Source organism: Rhineura floridana, chromosome 9, assembly GCF_030035675.1.
Source record: "Rhineura floridana isolate rRhiFlo1 chromosome 9, rRhiFlo1.hap2, whole genome shotgun sequence".
Taxonomy (NCBI): Eukaryota; Metazoa; Chordata; class Lepidosauria; order Squamata; family Rhineuridae; genus Rhineura; species Rhineura floridana.
In genome coordinates, this window is record NC_084488.1 from 93,735,799 (window position 1) to 93,750,456 (window position 14,658).

General features: G+C 42.0%; 1 protein-coding gene across 11 annotated transcripts in view; it reads right to left on the reverse strand.

The window, feature by feature from the left end:
- Positions 1–7,431, reverse strand: part of NPNT (nephronectin) — a 93,667-nt gene extending 86,236 nt beyond the window's left edge. For 5 of the 11 annotated variants that reach the window (XM_061585475.1, XM_061585474.1, XM_061585476.1 and 2 more), the window contains exons 1-2: positions 7,018–7,431; positions 358–458 (exon numbers count right to left, since the gene is read on the reverse strand). In XM_061585475.1, the coding sequence (XP_061441459.1) occupies positions 358–458; positions 7,018–7,088 (172 nt within the window). In that variant the 5' untranslated portion in view covers positions 7,089–7,431. Of the gene's footprint in view, positions 1–357; positions 459–6,977 lie in introns of all 11 variants that reach the window. The other 6 variants (XM_061585478.1, XM_061585479.1, XM_061585477.1 and 3 more) reach the window with 3 other exon arrangements.
- Positions 7,432–14,658: the final 7,227 nt, after the last annotated feature.

Below are 14,658 nucleotides of genomic sequence, written 5' to 3' on the forward strand. Positions count from 1 at the left end.
GCATTTTGTAAATGTTATTTAAGAGTAAAGAAAAAAAGTTCAGCATTTTTTAAAAAATTGAGAACAAAAAATGTTATATAAAAAACACCTAAACCAAATGTAATGCTGAAGAGAAAGAAATGAAGATACATTTTGTTTAATGCTGTATTTCCTTTCCATGACCTACAGTGCTATTAATATGGAGTTAAAATTGGAAGGATTTTTTAACCTGTCAGTGTCCTCTAGGTATAAGCAAAAGCCCCATGTATATTATAAGCCCTGCATCAAGTGAGTGTCTGTGATTATATGAAAGCCATTATTAGAGAGGTACAAGCCCCATTTCAAGTGGCTCAAAGCCCCAGCAGTGATGATACTTACGTTGGCATTGGCCCCATGGGTGGCGAACCCAGCCCCAGCAGCAATCAACTCTGCTTCCAAAACTGCACAATCCTGTCGTGGAAAGTATTTGCCTGGGCCACCTGCATCAACACCAAAAATAAATTTGAACAACAATCACAAAAACATGGTTGGAAAGAAGCCAATAGCTCATCTAGCCCACTTTTCATGCCCTACGACACAATATTAATATTCTGTACTTCCAGCATTCTTGACAAAAGGCCTGTCCATCCTTTTTATTGAAAATTTCCAAGGAAGAAGATAACCATTGTCTCCCACAAGACCTTGCTCCAGTACACTGAACTGCTCTTATACCTACAGCATGCTTAGAGCACAGTCACACATGTATATTAACTGACTGAATGATGATACATCTGCACTTACCTTGCATATGAAAACATTACTTAATACAGCAACCATCAAGTGATGACTGTAGGTCAGAGCAGATGTAACATCATAATATAACTTTCAATCTCTCTCATTTCAGCTCAAAAGCAATTATTTTTAATTGGAATACAGACAAAATTACCCATTTCCTGAGCGTTGCATCATAGGAATAGAACCTTATCATGCTTGCCATTTTCCTTTTAGGTTAGATTCACACAATAAATAGCTTAACAATGAGGCTTCTCAAAATCCAAACAATGTGGAAGCTGATCTACATTGCTGTGTAGCCACTCACCACAGAAATCTTGTATTTTAATATGCTGCTATTGCAAACAATTTCCTGATGGTTGTAATCAATGGAGACTGGTGGCCCCAATGTCAGTGTGGCAGTGAATTTGCTCCAGGTTTTAGTCTAAACTCCCAAGGAGCTGTCCAAGGTGCTGAAAACCAAACATAAACCTATTGGGATCACAATCTAACTTCAGAAGATGATTCTCCCCCATGTCTCCTCGCCATCTCCAAGCTCAGGGAGAATGCCCTAAACCTTTGAGGCTCTTGTAGCACCTTGGAATTGCAGTATAATAACAATCTCCAGCCCTCCTCCTATGCTTGAAGCAGCTTGAATTGTCCCTGACATAACGATGCATTTCAGAGCCACCATGCAAGATCACAATAAGTTACCATCCCTAGGGAAGAAGCAAAGTCCTGGTGACCACAAGTGTTTGGTTGGCTACTATGAACAACTGGGTTTGTGGTCCGCTGATATTAAACTGTGGTGCACAATGTAGTAGGAACAAAACAAACTTTATTGGAGCAAATCTTACAGTGTCCAGATGGGATAATTGTCAATTGCTAAACAAATCAAGAAAAGTGCAACTAAAGGAAGGACCCTTTAATGTGAGATCCTGTTTAGTCTTTTCTACATTCTGCATGAACTGCTCCCTAATTTGCATCAATATTTTTCATCACATTTTGACACATTAGCTATAGCAATTACACACACATTCCTGCTCTTCAGCACTTACTTTCACATTTTACTTATCTAAATTCATGTTTAAACTTGAGTTGCAATCTTCTCAGTGTACTGTTTTACTGGCTCTGTGTTTTACTTCTGGCTTATTCAGCTTATAAAATAGGATTTATATATTAAATAGGATTTTAAAAAAATAAGCCCTCCAGTAGATCATACAATCTTGAAGTAAAACAGATGATTGGGAACATAACAGAGAGTGGGTAGAGGAATTGTTGTTACTACATTAGTCCTCATGGTATGTTTACAAAAGAGACACTCAATGGCAGTGTTAGAACATAAATCTAAACCACAGTTTAGTGCTAGGTAAACCAGCCTAGTCTCATCCTGGGCTCTCTCACTCCCAACCCCCTCCCTTCTTGTGTGTAGCTGGGATAAATTCAGAAGCTTTTGCTTTCTGTTTTAATCACAGTTTGTCATTTCATCCAAAATGGGGATCGTAGTTCAACATTAGTTATGGTTGGTTTCAAGACGGGCCAACTTAAAACCATGGGTAATGATAATGAAGCTGGCTTGTTAAACCATAGTTAGTGTTAAACTGCTGTTCGGATGAAACAACAAATCACGGTTAATTAAATGCAGAAAGGAAAGCTGCTGAACTCTTCTTCTCAACTGTGCAGGAGGAAGAGATGGGAGAGGGGAATGCTTAATCCTGAGAAAAGCTGCAGTCTTCTAAATTCATTCACACAGTGCTAAACCACAATTTAGCATTATATTTGAACACTGACAGTGTTGTGTAATCATCCAACCAGGTAAGGAAATGTATGCACAAAAGTCAGTTTCTGCATGTGTATCAGGAACTGCAGGCAAAACTCAGATGCACATCCAAATATGCACTAGGTATCTGCACCAAGATGCACATTCAGATACAGACTTCATCCATGCTTGCTCCATTATTTTCAGTTATGTGTGTGTTCACTCACATATGCATCCCCATGCGGCTGTAAATAGTCACAAGCAAATACCATTTTTATACATGATAAGAACTGAGTCAAAGCAATTGCATAGGGTGGATTCACACCTGCAACTAACATAGTTGGATGAGTGACTACTGCATGGCACTGTGGCATTTCTTTTACAAGGAAAAAGAAAGAAGTGGTTCCAGTCAATCATTTTACCACATATTCTCCCACAAATTTGCACCTGATATTTGGTAACATCCTCCTTACCACTTAGAAGACAACCAAACTACTCCAGGTGAAAAGTGCTCACCAGGGTAGTTTGGCTGAGTCATCAAATGTATGGAATTCCCTCTCCCAACCACACTGCTTGGCCTCCTCTCTTGTGTACAGAATGCAGCGGCGCGCTTGATTAAGCATAGCCGTCGCTGTGATCATATCACTCTAGTGTTAATAGATCTGCACTGGCTACCAGTTGTCTACCGGGCCCAATTCAAGGTGTTGGTGTTGACCTTTAAAACCCTATACGGTTTCGGCCCAGTTTATCTGAAGGAGCGCCTCCAGAATCACCAAGTACGCCACCTGACGAGATCAGCCTCATAAGACCTTCTCTCGGTTCCACCGGTTAAAACAGCTAGGCTGGTGCGGACCAGAGAGAGGGCATTTTCGATTGTGGCCCCCACTCTCTGGAACTCCCTTCCTTTTGATCTCCGACATGCTCCCTCCCTGATAGGTTTTCGCCAAGCACTAAAGACCTGGCTTTTCAGGCAGGCCTACAGGATTGGGGTGGATTAGTTTTATGCTGTATAAACTGAAGGTTGATTTTAGATTAATTATGTTTTGTTTTGATATGTATATTGTGTGTTTATATTATTGTACGTCGCCTAGAGTGTCCATTGACCCGGACAGATAGGCGACTCAAAAATAAAATTTTATTATTATTATTATTATGTGGCCTTTAAGCAGACCCTAAAGCAGGGATGGGGAACCTTTTTCAGCCCCAGGGCCACATTCTGTTTTGGGCAAGTTGCCAGGGGCCACACATCAGTGGTAGGCAGTGTGAGGCAAAAGTGGGTGGAGGAATGAATGCAAATTTTACTTTTGTACAGCAGGCTAACTTCTACACACATATCCATCCTCCATCCAGGCAAGCAAGAGGCATTATTCAAGGTCAGATTCAAACTAGGTAAAAATACTCAGGGAGAGTGCAAAGCAGAGATTGTAGGGACATGGCCTGAGGGACAGAGTGTGGGTTGGGAGGGGTGTGTGGGTCAAACATAGGCTCAAATATAGAGGCTTAGAAGGCTGCATTTGGCCCCTAAGCCTGAGGTTCCACATCTCTGACATCATCATCATCATCATCATACAAAAAAGCTTTAAATCCTATCAAATATTTTACTGGGTTTGGGGCAGAGATGACTTGGCCACAGTACTCCATGTTCTAGTAACTTCCAGACTGGGTTATTGAAATGCATTTTACACTGGGCCACCCTTGAAGACAACTCAGAAACTTCAACTGGTCCAAAATCTAGCAGACAGATTACTGGCTGGGGTTGCTTGTAGAACTCATATAATCCCCATTGGAAAAGAGTTGCAATGGCTTCCAGGCCCAGTTTAAGGGGATTACATTAGTACATTAGACCTCAAACATCTGAGAGATGGCCTCCTTCCCTACAGACCCTCTCAGATGTTAAAATTGGCAGAGGGAGGATGTTTGGTAGTTCCACCACCCTCAGCCGTTTGAAGGGTGGTGACCCAGGAGAGGGCATTTTTGGTAGCAGCCCCTAAACTGAGGAATTCCTTTTTTACAGAGGTGCATCTGGCACCTTCACTGTACAGTCTTTGCCAATGCTGAAGACACGCTTCTTTACCCTGGCATTTGACACCTGAGATGTATGTTTTCGGGATCCACCATATTCCTATGGTTGTAATTTTTTTAAATTGTTTTTAATATTCAATTATAATATAATGCTTGTGAAGGGCAGGTAGTGGTAGTAGTAGTACTACTACTAGTAGTAATCCAATATTGTTTTATTACATGCTATTTTATATCATTGTTGTATTACTGCTAGCCACTTTTTGATGGCTTGCCCCCCAAAGGCAAGGTAGAAATAAAATAAATAAATGGGCTCTGAATGTGCAGACTTTCCCATATTTAGTGGAGTTGCAACTGCAAATTTCAGATATTGTGAAAACTGCAGTAACTTGTTACGTTGACTGCTGCCATACTATATACAAAAGAGTCTGCTACACCTCATCATCCCCAGGTGTTTTCATAAATTTCTTAAGGAACAGACACCAGACTTTGGTCATTTCCAGTCAACACAGGAGGCAAGATTTCCAGGTGTGCATCTTTTCCTTGGCTTGGGGAATAACAGAGAACATTAAGCAGATTCCACTGGAAACAAACACCTCCCTGTCAATTAGCTCGTCACTGTCGCTTGCACTGTAGCGTCCAAAATGGAAACGGCTTTGCAACCGTCATTCATTCATCAAGCATTTCAAATGGAAATGGCTTTATATACAAGGTTACAACAGTTACGATCTACATGATAAATCACACAGAGATAGGCTAAGATTATCAGGTATTCTGTGTGGGAGTAGCGACTGAGTAATAAAGTCATAAAGAACCCTGGGTTGCCCAAACCTGTCAAAGCTTGCCTATCTTGCATCTTTGCACAACTTAAGTATGTACATTCCATGAAAAAATACAATCTAACCCTACATTTTACAGCTTTTCTATTGTAGATATGCATTTGATACACAAATATTTCTGGAAAACACATACATTAAAGAGTATTGACGGTATTATTAATATTCCATAGCTTAATGTTGGTTATGTAATCTATTTAAGGGCTGCTCACTAGAGCAAAGAATTTCCCTTACCTGCATAATGTGCACATATATACAAATATGAGTTTTGCAGTTATTAGGTCATGACAATCCATATAATTCTGCATAAATAAAGGGGAAGCAGTTGCCAACACACACACCCCATAATAATCAACACATATTTATTCTAAAGCTTGTGTTGATATGTTTTCCTTTTGTGAAATGTGTCAGAAGTATCATCAAAGAGAAATAAATTGGGTTGATTCAGTCATGGCTATCCATGCAATACAGCCAATATCCATGGAATATAACCATCAGTTACATATCCTTACCCCACACTGCAATATTATACCCTTGCACTTCCTCCTGTCACTTAATCCAGAATGACTTTCCCTTGATTTCATACTCATTGCAATTCCTAATCCAGATTAGAATCCCCATCCAAACAACAGCCACATGCTGGGGGGGGGGGGAAAAACCTACCCTTTTAGTTGACCTCACTTAAATCACACTGTTGTTGCATGATAGGATAGTTTAAAACTGGTGAAGAATAATCAGTCTGGATCAGGACTTCAATCCTATGCATGCTTACTTAGAGACAAGTTCCAATGGGAGTAAGTGCTTAATATAAATAATAATATTATAAATAGCAGTCTAAATAATAAATAAATAAATAAGATTGCAAGCAATCCATCACTACAGATGCAGCTTCTCAGACCAAGAAAGTTGGTGTGGTCTAGCGAAACCAACATTGCAATCCTAGCCATGTCTACTCAGAAGTAAGTCCTATTGAATTCAATGGGGTTCTTTCACTGTCAGGTTAAAAACCTCGGGTAAGTGGGGTTAGGACTGCAGCCTAAGCTGCAAATCAGGAAGTCCTTGGTTTGACTCATTCCTCTGGGAGACAAGCCACTTTCTCTCAGCCTTGGATTCCCACATCTGCAACAAGGAGACACTGTCCTACCTTATAGAACTGTTGTAACCCTTTTAATATGCATTAGGAGGTGCTTTTAATGCTTAGAATGCTCAGCTGACTATTGTTAGGATGAAAAGGGAAACAGACTAGTCCTCCTAAACCCCTTTCCCCTCCCCTATTCCTACTTGTTATATTATGGTCCTATGCCCTCTGCAGATCTTCTGCTGGATTTGCAGGTGCCTCTGCCTCTTACGCTTTCTCTGTCTTCCCTTCTTCAAGTGTGTGCAAAGTGCCAGATTTATACCTTGCACACCCTGGAAAGCCTCTGACTTCTCTCTCTCTTTCGGTGTGCACACGCTCATTCCTAGCTCCCTTGCCCTTGTCTTCTTCAAAATACTCTTCATCCAAAGGGAAACATCAGGCCAGTGTGTCAAGGCGAGTTTCTCCGACTGGCAAAGAGGGCTCTCTCCAGGTTCCTCGAAAGAGCCGGAGCCCCACACACAAACAGAGGTCTCTTGGCTCTCTTATCTCCTCTTACCTTTCTAAGGTGGCGGCGAGGGAGGCAGTCTTTTGCTTACCTTCCGTCAAAGTCCCCTGAAGCCTCCAGGTAAAGCCAGGACAGAATGATTAACCTCAAGCATAAATCCATTTTCGGGAGAGAGAGAGAGAGAGAGAGAGAGAGAGAGAATAGCCTCGCTGCGTCTCTAGCAGTAGAGGCGGCAGGTTGGGGAGTGAGGGGAAGGCACAGGGATTCCTTCTCCTCTCTGAGGCACACCCAGCCCCAGTCAAGCGCGAGCTGTAAACTGAACTGTGGGGGCCCTCCGGGCTGTTGCTAATCCTGGCTCGCGAGGGGTGGAGGGTTGCGGAGCGAGAAGTCCACGAACAGCAGCAACAGGAGGAAGAGGGAGGCCCCCTTCTTCTCCCTCTCTCTCGCGTCCCGTCTTTCCCACTTTCCCCCCTCCCTTCTCCGAGGCGAAGGAGACGCTGCTCTGAAGCGGCAATGCCGCTTGCCGACGAGAAGAGGGCCAGGCGCGCGCCCTCCCCCCCTTCATTGGCAGCGCGAAAGAGAAGCTGTGAGGAACTTCTATTTTGTTTGTTTGTTTGCTTGTGTATTAATTATTTAAATCTATCTATCTATCTATCTATCTATCTAGTTATCGTTATATACACCGTTCCAGTACCGAGGCGGCCTTCTGAGCACCGCTATCGTAGCCGGGGTAAGAGGCTGAACCCCGTACAGGTGTGGGTGTTAAGTCGCTCTGTCAGTCTTTTGGAGGGAAGAGCCAGAGTACAAATGCTCTGAAACAGGGGTAGGGCACCTGTTGCCCTCCAGAGGCTGGATGCTGACTCCCCTCAGCCTCAGCTGGCATGGCAGGTCAGGGATGATGGGACGTAGTCCAGCAGCATTTGGAAGGCCATAGGTTTCCCATCCTTGCTTTAAAACTAATCAGTGAACCTGCGAAGCCAGTGGTACAGTTAGGTAAGTTTAGACTTGGTGGTAGGGCTCTAGAACTAATGGTCTTACGAGATGGGGTATCTCTTTACATGGTGAAGTGCTTTCTTCACTTCAAACTGTGGTAAGCCAGGCCTGCTGCATTTAGAGGCCACCCGCCTGCACTTGCCACTGAACGGGGCCCTGGGCTTCTGCCCTAAACTACTGCCTCTGAAGAGTGTCATAGTGTATGGACCCCTTAAAAGAGATCCAACTGCCCAAGGTGTTTCAGTTACACCAGGTGTAGGAACCTTTAGCCCTCCAGTTGTTGCTGAACGACAGCTCCCAGCAGCCCCAAGGATGAGTTGTAGTCCAGCAACATCTGGAGGGCTCCAGGTTGCCCATCCTGTTGGTACTGCAGGTAAACAGTCTTATTGCACCAGGAAGCCAAACAGAATCACAGGCAAGCCTCTACATGTCTACTCATAAGTATGTCCTGCTGAGTTCAATAAGGCAGGTTTACTCCTAAACAAGTGGGTATAGGACAGCACTTTTTTGTGGCCTTAATCGGTGCCCAATAAAGCCTACCCTTGACTTCCATCCTGCTTCCTCCAATGGAAGGAGCTTTGTTCAGTGGTGGAGTTTTTTGTCCACTGGAAGCACTTTCGGTTGGAGGAAGAGAACCTTTGGATTCAACCCAATTTCCTCATAACCTCAAGACTTTTTTACTATAATGCACTGAGCACGGACTCAATTCAGTTACTAGCTGGAAGGTGCATGCAACTGAGTTGAGTTTCAAAAGACTTTGTGATACATGGAGGGCAACTGTTTTTTAAAAAATAGGGGAGTCAACTAGGCTAGCACAAAGTCTCTTGCATAAATCTAAGCAGATTTTGAATCCCTCTTGTCCATATTATATTGTATGGCCAATTTATCTTTTTTTTAAGATAAAGGCTTTCCAGAAATGGATGTTGTGGTATTGCAAGACATGTTTTGAATAAAGTGTGCAACATGCAAAATGACAATTACTTGCCATGGGTTTTACTGCTGTTGTTTTTGGTAAAGGATTTAATGAAAGAAGCATCTGAAGGGGAAAGGATGCAGACTTAAGTCAAGTGGCAAGTAGGAGATAATTCAATCAATTTCTTTAAAAAAAAATCTGGCTTACACTTTCATTGACAGGGTATATATTTCCATGGGTGTGATAGCAGTAGTGGAAATTGTATGACCCCATAAAAGTTGTTACATGTGCCACATTAATGTATAGTTCGGACTTGTGTGCTTTATGGCATGTGTCGCCTACAATGGCTAACCAGGTGTTTTACAAGAGACCAAGCAATTTGAAGCTAGGACTGGGAAGATAACTGCTCAGATCTGTATAGTTGTGGACTGCAGTGCCTGGAGAACCATTTTACAAGTCTTTGCATGCAGCCTGCATTGTTAAACATGTGGGTCTCTACAGGGAGCATACAGTGTACTAATTTGAAGCTATAGTTAGTGGCATGTCTCCCATCTTCTTCTAGAATGACAAGAAATCCCCCTTGCTTCTGGAGATCATTATCTTGTTAATGTCTGGCCCAGCCTAGATGTCTTGGTTTTGCATGGACACTGCATATACCTATAGGATGGGTGGGTGACCCTGCGTATACATTATAGTTAGAATGAAAAGAAGTGTGGGGGAGAGGCAGTAGACATCAGATACTATGTTCAGAGATGGTATACTTCTGATTGCCAGATGTTGTTGATGGATAAAGGGTATAGCCATCACCGTCATGCCTTGTGAATTTCTACAGCAGGTATGGGGAATCTGCTGCCCATCAGTGCAGCATCCTGTTCTCACAGTGGCCAGCCAGATGCTTATGGGCAGTCCACAAGCAGGATCTGCGCACAGGAGTACTTTCCCCTCCTGTAATTTCTAGCAATTGCTATTCAGAAGCATGATGCTTCTGACCGTGGAAGCAGACCACAGCCATGAGAGCTACTAGCCATTGCTAGCTTTACCCTCCATGAATGTCTAACCCTCTTTTAAAGCCATCCAAGTTGGTGGCCATCCCTGCCTCCTGTGGCAGTGAATTCCATAATTTACCTATGTGCTGTGTGATGAAGTACTTTCTTTTGTCTGTCCTGAATCTCCCAACATTCGGCTACATTAGATGTCCATGAGTTCTACAGTTGAGAGGGAAAAAATTATCTCTATCTGCTTTCTCCATGCCATGCATCATTTGTACACTTCTATCATGTTACTTCTTACTCAACTTTTCTCTAAACTACAAAACCCCAAATGATCCCTCCCTGTGAGCATTTTGATTGTCCTTTTCTTAACCTTTTCCAACTCTACAGTATCTTTTTTTAAGGTAAGGCAACCAGAACTGTACACAAGATTCAAAATGCAGTCATACCATAGATTTGTATAACAGCATTATTTGTATAACTTTTATCATCCCTGACCATTGGGCATGCTGGCTGGAGCCAATGGGAGCTGGTAGTCCAAAATTTGCAGGGCACAGTTTCCCCATCCCTGTTATACAGGAATCTAGTGAAAAAACAAACCTGGAGTAGTTGTGCTTCAGTCTGATTCAGCAAGGAAATCAATAATACTCTCATGGATACCCCCTCTGTGTTTAATGCCAGGGTGTGAGTTTTGCCTCCCCAGTGTAATGGGACAGGTTCAAAGACCTTCCCCAGTACTGCAATACTGATACAAATTGTTGGCTCTTTGATCATGGCTGCAATTTAGGAAAAGGTGAGAAATCTGATCATGGATCTCCCCAAAAATGTGTAGTTTGGGTTAGATATATTTGGTGGGATTGTCTCACTGGTCTTCATAATACATACTTGTGCCACTAGACAAGATACCAGAATGAAAGTTAGAAGCTAAATATATATATATAGAAGTGTTTTGACCTTTTTGAAAAGGGGGGGAAAGATTAATGCTTTGAAAGCCACATACCAATTTGAAAATTTATCCATGGAATGCTTTGCTAACACACCCTAAACCATGACCCCAGTTGGAACACTAGCATAAGAAAAAAATAAACAACCCACAAAGTACACAGTTGAGCAGATGAAATTACAAGCTGTGTTGATTAGGAAACCATGTAAAATTATAAATACAAGCTCTAGTTGTTGATGCATTATGGTGAACAAATAGAGAAAATGCCAAAGATTCTGAAATCACATGTTATATTGTAATTACAGCATGTTAGGTCAGAGTGAAGTGATTCAGAGCATCTTAAAACTTGTATGGCTTCCATACTATAAGATTTTCATCAGTTCATTTTAGTAATACACGACACAGGATCATTAACAAAACATGACTTTTAGATAAGACTTGGGTTATTCTAATCCCAGATGGAGTTATCTAGCCATTAGGACAGAAATACAAATGAATCTAGGCAGAGATGTGTAGGATCATGTATTCCTTGGGAGGAACAACACATTGATAGTGTTATAGTGAGGAAACTGATCACATTCAGCAGTGACACTGGCAAACGTTACTCTTGACTCCTTGTTCACATACCAAACTAGAATAACTTAGCAGAGGAAACAAACATACAGGAGAAAAAAGTGCTGCAAGTAAGCTGGTTTCTTGCTGAAAAACAATGAGTTGTGTCCAGGGTTTTATTGGCTGTGTGTACATACCTCAGGTGGTGTCCACAGTAAATCCTCCACTTAACATTCCAATGTTAAATTTCTCTTGCATAGCATGGGTAGGCTGTGACCTGTCTGCAAGATATTCTTCCATGTCTAATTTACTAAAGATCTTCCACTGGGCACCCAGACAATTTTTTATAGCAATGCTGTTCACACCTGCTGGCTGTTCTCCAGAGTTGTCACTTGTGAAATGTCATTACCAGTTCATGTGAGATATCTGTGAGCCATTTTGCTTAGCCATCTACTTCTCTCCCTGTCTCCCCCACTGAGTATGTGAGCTGTGAATGTGTTGACAGTGTTCAGGGTTCCCCACTATAGTTGATGCCGAATTCCCAACATTTCCTCTCTTTCTGCTGGGTGGCTGTTGGCATTGATAATATGTCTTTTGGGGAGGGGGAAGGCAGCTGAGGAAAAAGGCAGATGTCAAGAACCATTTGTCTTATTTAATTTCTCTTCATATACTGGAATGCTTTTGTGCACGCTTTTATTTGTCCACTTATACACTGGTAGTGGAATAGGCCTATAGAAAAGAGGACAATGTGATATATTGCACGTTAACACTCTTGCACCAAATTGTACATATGTTGTCACCTTTTCAGTTCCGGTAGTTCCACAGTAGTAAGTTGGCATACTGTATGCCCCAGACCAAGTCTCCAACTAATTTTTTTCTTTGAATCTTCCTGTTTATGCTACTTCCTAACTTGGGACCCTTGATTCACTAGTTTCAGCATTTGGAAATTAGTTTTTAAACCATTGCATATTACTTGGAAAATGCAGTTAAGGAAAATGATGCATTTTAGCAGTTCAGTGGGGAGGAAAACCTGGCTGGGAGTCCAGAGTCTGTGAATTCAAATCCCTGCTCGTGTCACCTGGGTGTCAAGGGACAGCTAAAGTCACAGTGAGTGGCTCAAGGGTTATGTGCCCTGCCACCTGTGCAGCTGGGGCAAGCTGCATCATTCCAAGCAGCCCAGTTGCCCCCCAGCTGACAGTTGTGGACAAGGAACTGGCTGGCTTGTGCAGCTGTGGCAAGCTGAGCAGGCTGTAGCCAGCTGGGGAGGACTAGCCTCAGAGGAAGGCAATGGTAAACCTCCTCTGAATACCTCTTGCCATGAAAACGCTATGAATACAACCATTCATAGGGTTGCCATAAGTCGGAATTGACTTGAAGGCATATAACAACAACAAACTTAAAATGACACATTCATCTAAACTTTGGATTCTAAAGGTTGTGATGCTTGTGTGTAGCGCCATAAAACTATGATATGAAATTGACTCAAATGTCACTGACACAGAAGCTACTTCTAAAGTCAAAGGCCTCAAGCTAAAGTTAGCTGTAGCACAGTCCCATTGATGTCAGGGCCAGGATCAGGACCAGAATGTATACTGGCATGCAGAATCTGAGGAGGATTCACTTGGCCATCACTCCTGCACAACATACCTTATTCCTGAATAAGTATCTGTGTGAGTTCTCAAGAGGAACAGGCTGACCCAGACAACTGGGCTGACACCCAGCTGTGTATAGGGCCCAGTTCACTACTTGTTCAGTAAGAACATTAGTTGTGCCTTCATGGCTTGGGGATGGGTGGGAAAGGACAGTTTGATGGGATACCAGAGGAGGAAAGAGCGCATGTACAATTCAGGTGACACTAACACAACTTTGGGAGCAGGTGATCTGTTCAAAAGTTTGAATTTGTAGGCGGTAATGTATTTTCTCTAGGGAAGAATCAACATTGTTATTGAATATCCCTGCCCTAAGGACTAGAGCCAGTGTGATGTAGTGGTTAAGGTGTTGGACTATGACTTGGGAGACCAGGGTCCGAATCCCCACACAGCCATGAAGCTCACTGGGTGACCTTGGGCCAGTCACTGCCTCTCAGCCTGAAGAGGAAGGCAATGGTAAACCCCCTCTGAATACTGCTTACCATGAAAACACTATTCATAGGGTTGCCATAAGTCGGAATCGACTTGAAGGCAATCCATTTCCATTTTTTCAAGGACTATGGGCTGAGTACGTTAAATATGTCCTGACACCTTTGTACAACAAAGCTAACCAAAGCAGGCAGTTTTAAGATTCAGCTTAGAAAGACTGGCAGTGCAATCCTATGCATATATACTAAGAAGTCTCATGTTGATTAGTGGGACAGTTCAAGTAAGTGTATATAAGACTGCAGTCAAAGTGAATATCAAGGGAAATTTGGCCTGCTGCAGTCATCTGCATCTCCCTTCCTTAGGAGGCCCTAAACAAAGTTACCAGAGATTCCATTCCTCTGATTCTTTGAGGTTCCCAGTATGTTCCCACAAAAAGTGGTTCACAACTTCCTTGATTCATGTATGAAATCTTACTAAAAAAAATCCCCTTAATATTAAAAACCCAAGATATGATCAAACTCAACTGATCAACTAATTTTAAACTGATTAATAACTTTTAATAAATTGATTGCCTACATTTTTATTTGAGTATTGTCAAAACTTCACTGTAAGCACTTCTTTAAGATACTGAAAGAAGTGTGAAATAACTTACAAAATAAACAAAGGCTACCACTAAATATTAGAAAGAACAACTTAAAATTCTTGTATCTCATATATTAAAAGAACACATCCCAAATTTTCTCAAAAAATAAAGAAGCATCTTTAACTCTCAGTTCGACCAGTTAAGTTTTGCTTTCGCTGATAAAAATTGAGCCTTATTAATAAAGCTGCAGCTGATTGATTGACCAATTAAACTGATAAAGGTTGTAATTCAATGCATGCTTACCTAGGAGTAGGTTTTGTTGAACATAGTGGGACCTACTTCTGAGTAAACATGAGCAGCAGGGCTGCTGTTTTATGCACTTTGCACTTTTATGCATAGAATACAGTGGAAATTGCTTCTAAGAAAACAGGGAAAGTATTGCACTGTAATGCTTGTAGACTTACAAACACCAAAATAAACAGATCTGGCTTATATGTTACATGACAGATGCAGCTTACACCACCGTCTCTCCCTTTTTGTAAAATGAAGTCATGGGAGGCTGCAGTCTTGAGCATAATAATAGTGTGGAGGTGCAGTGGGCTCAATGTGCCTTCTCAGCTACTTATCCAATTCTGTTGGGTGGGGAGTGAGTTGAAAAATAGCTAAAGAAGAAATGTTAAG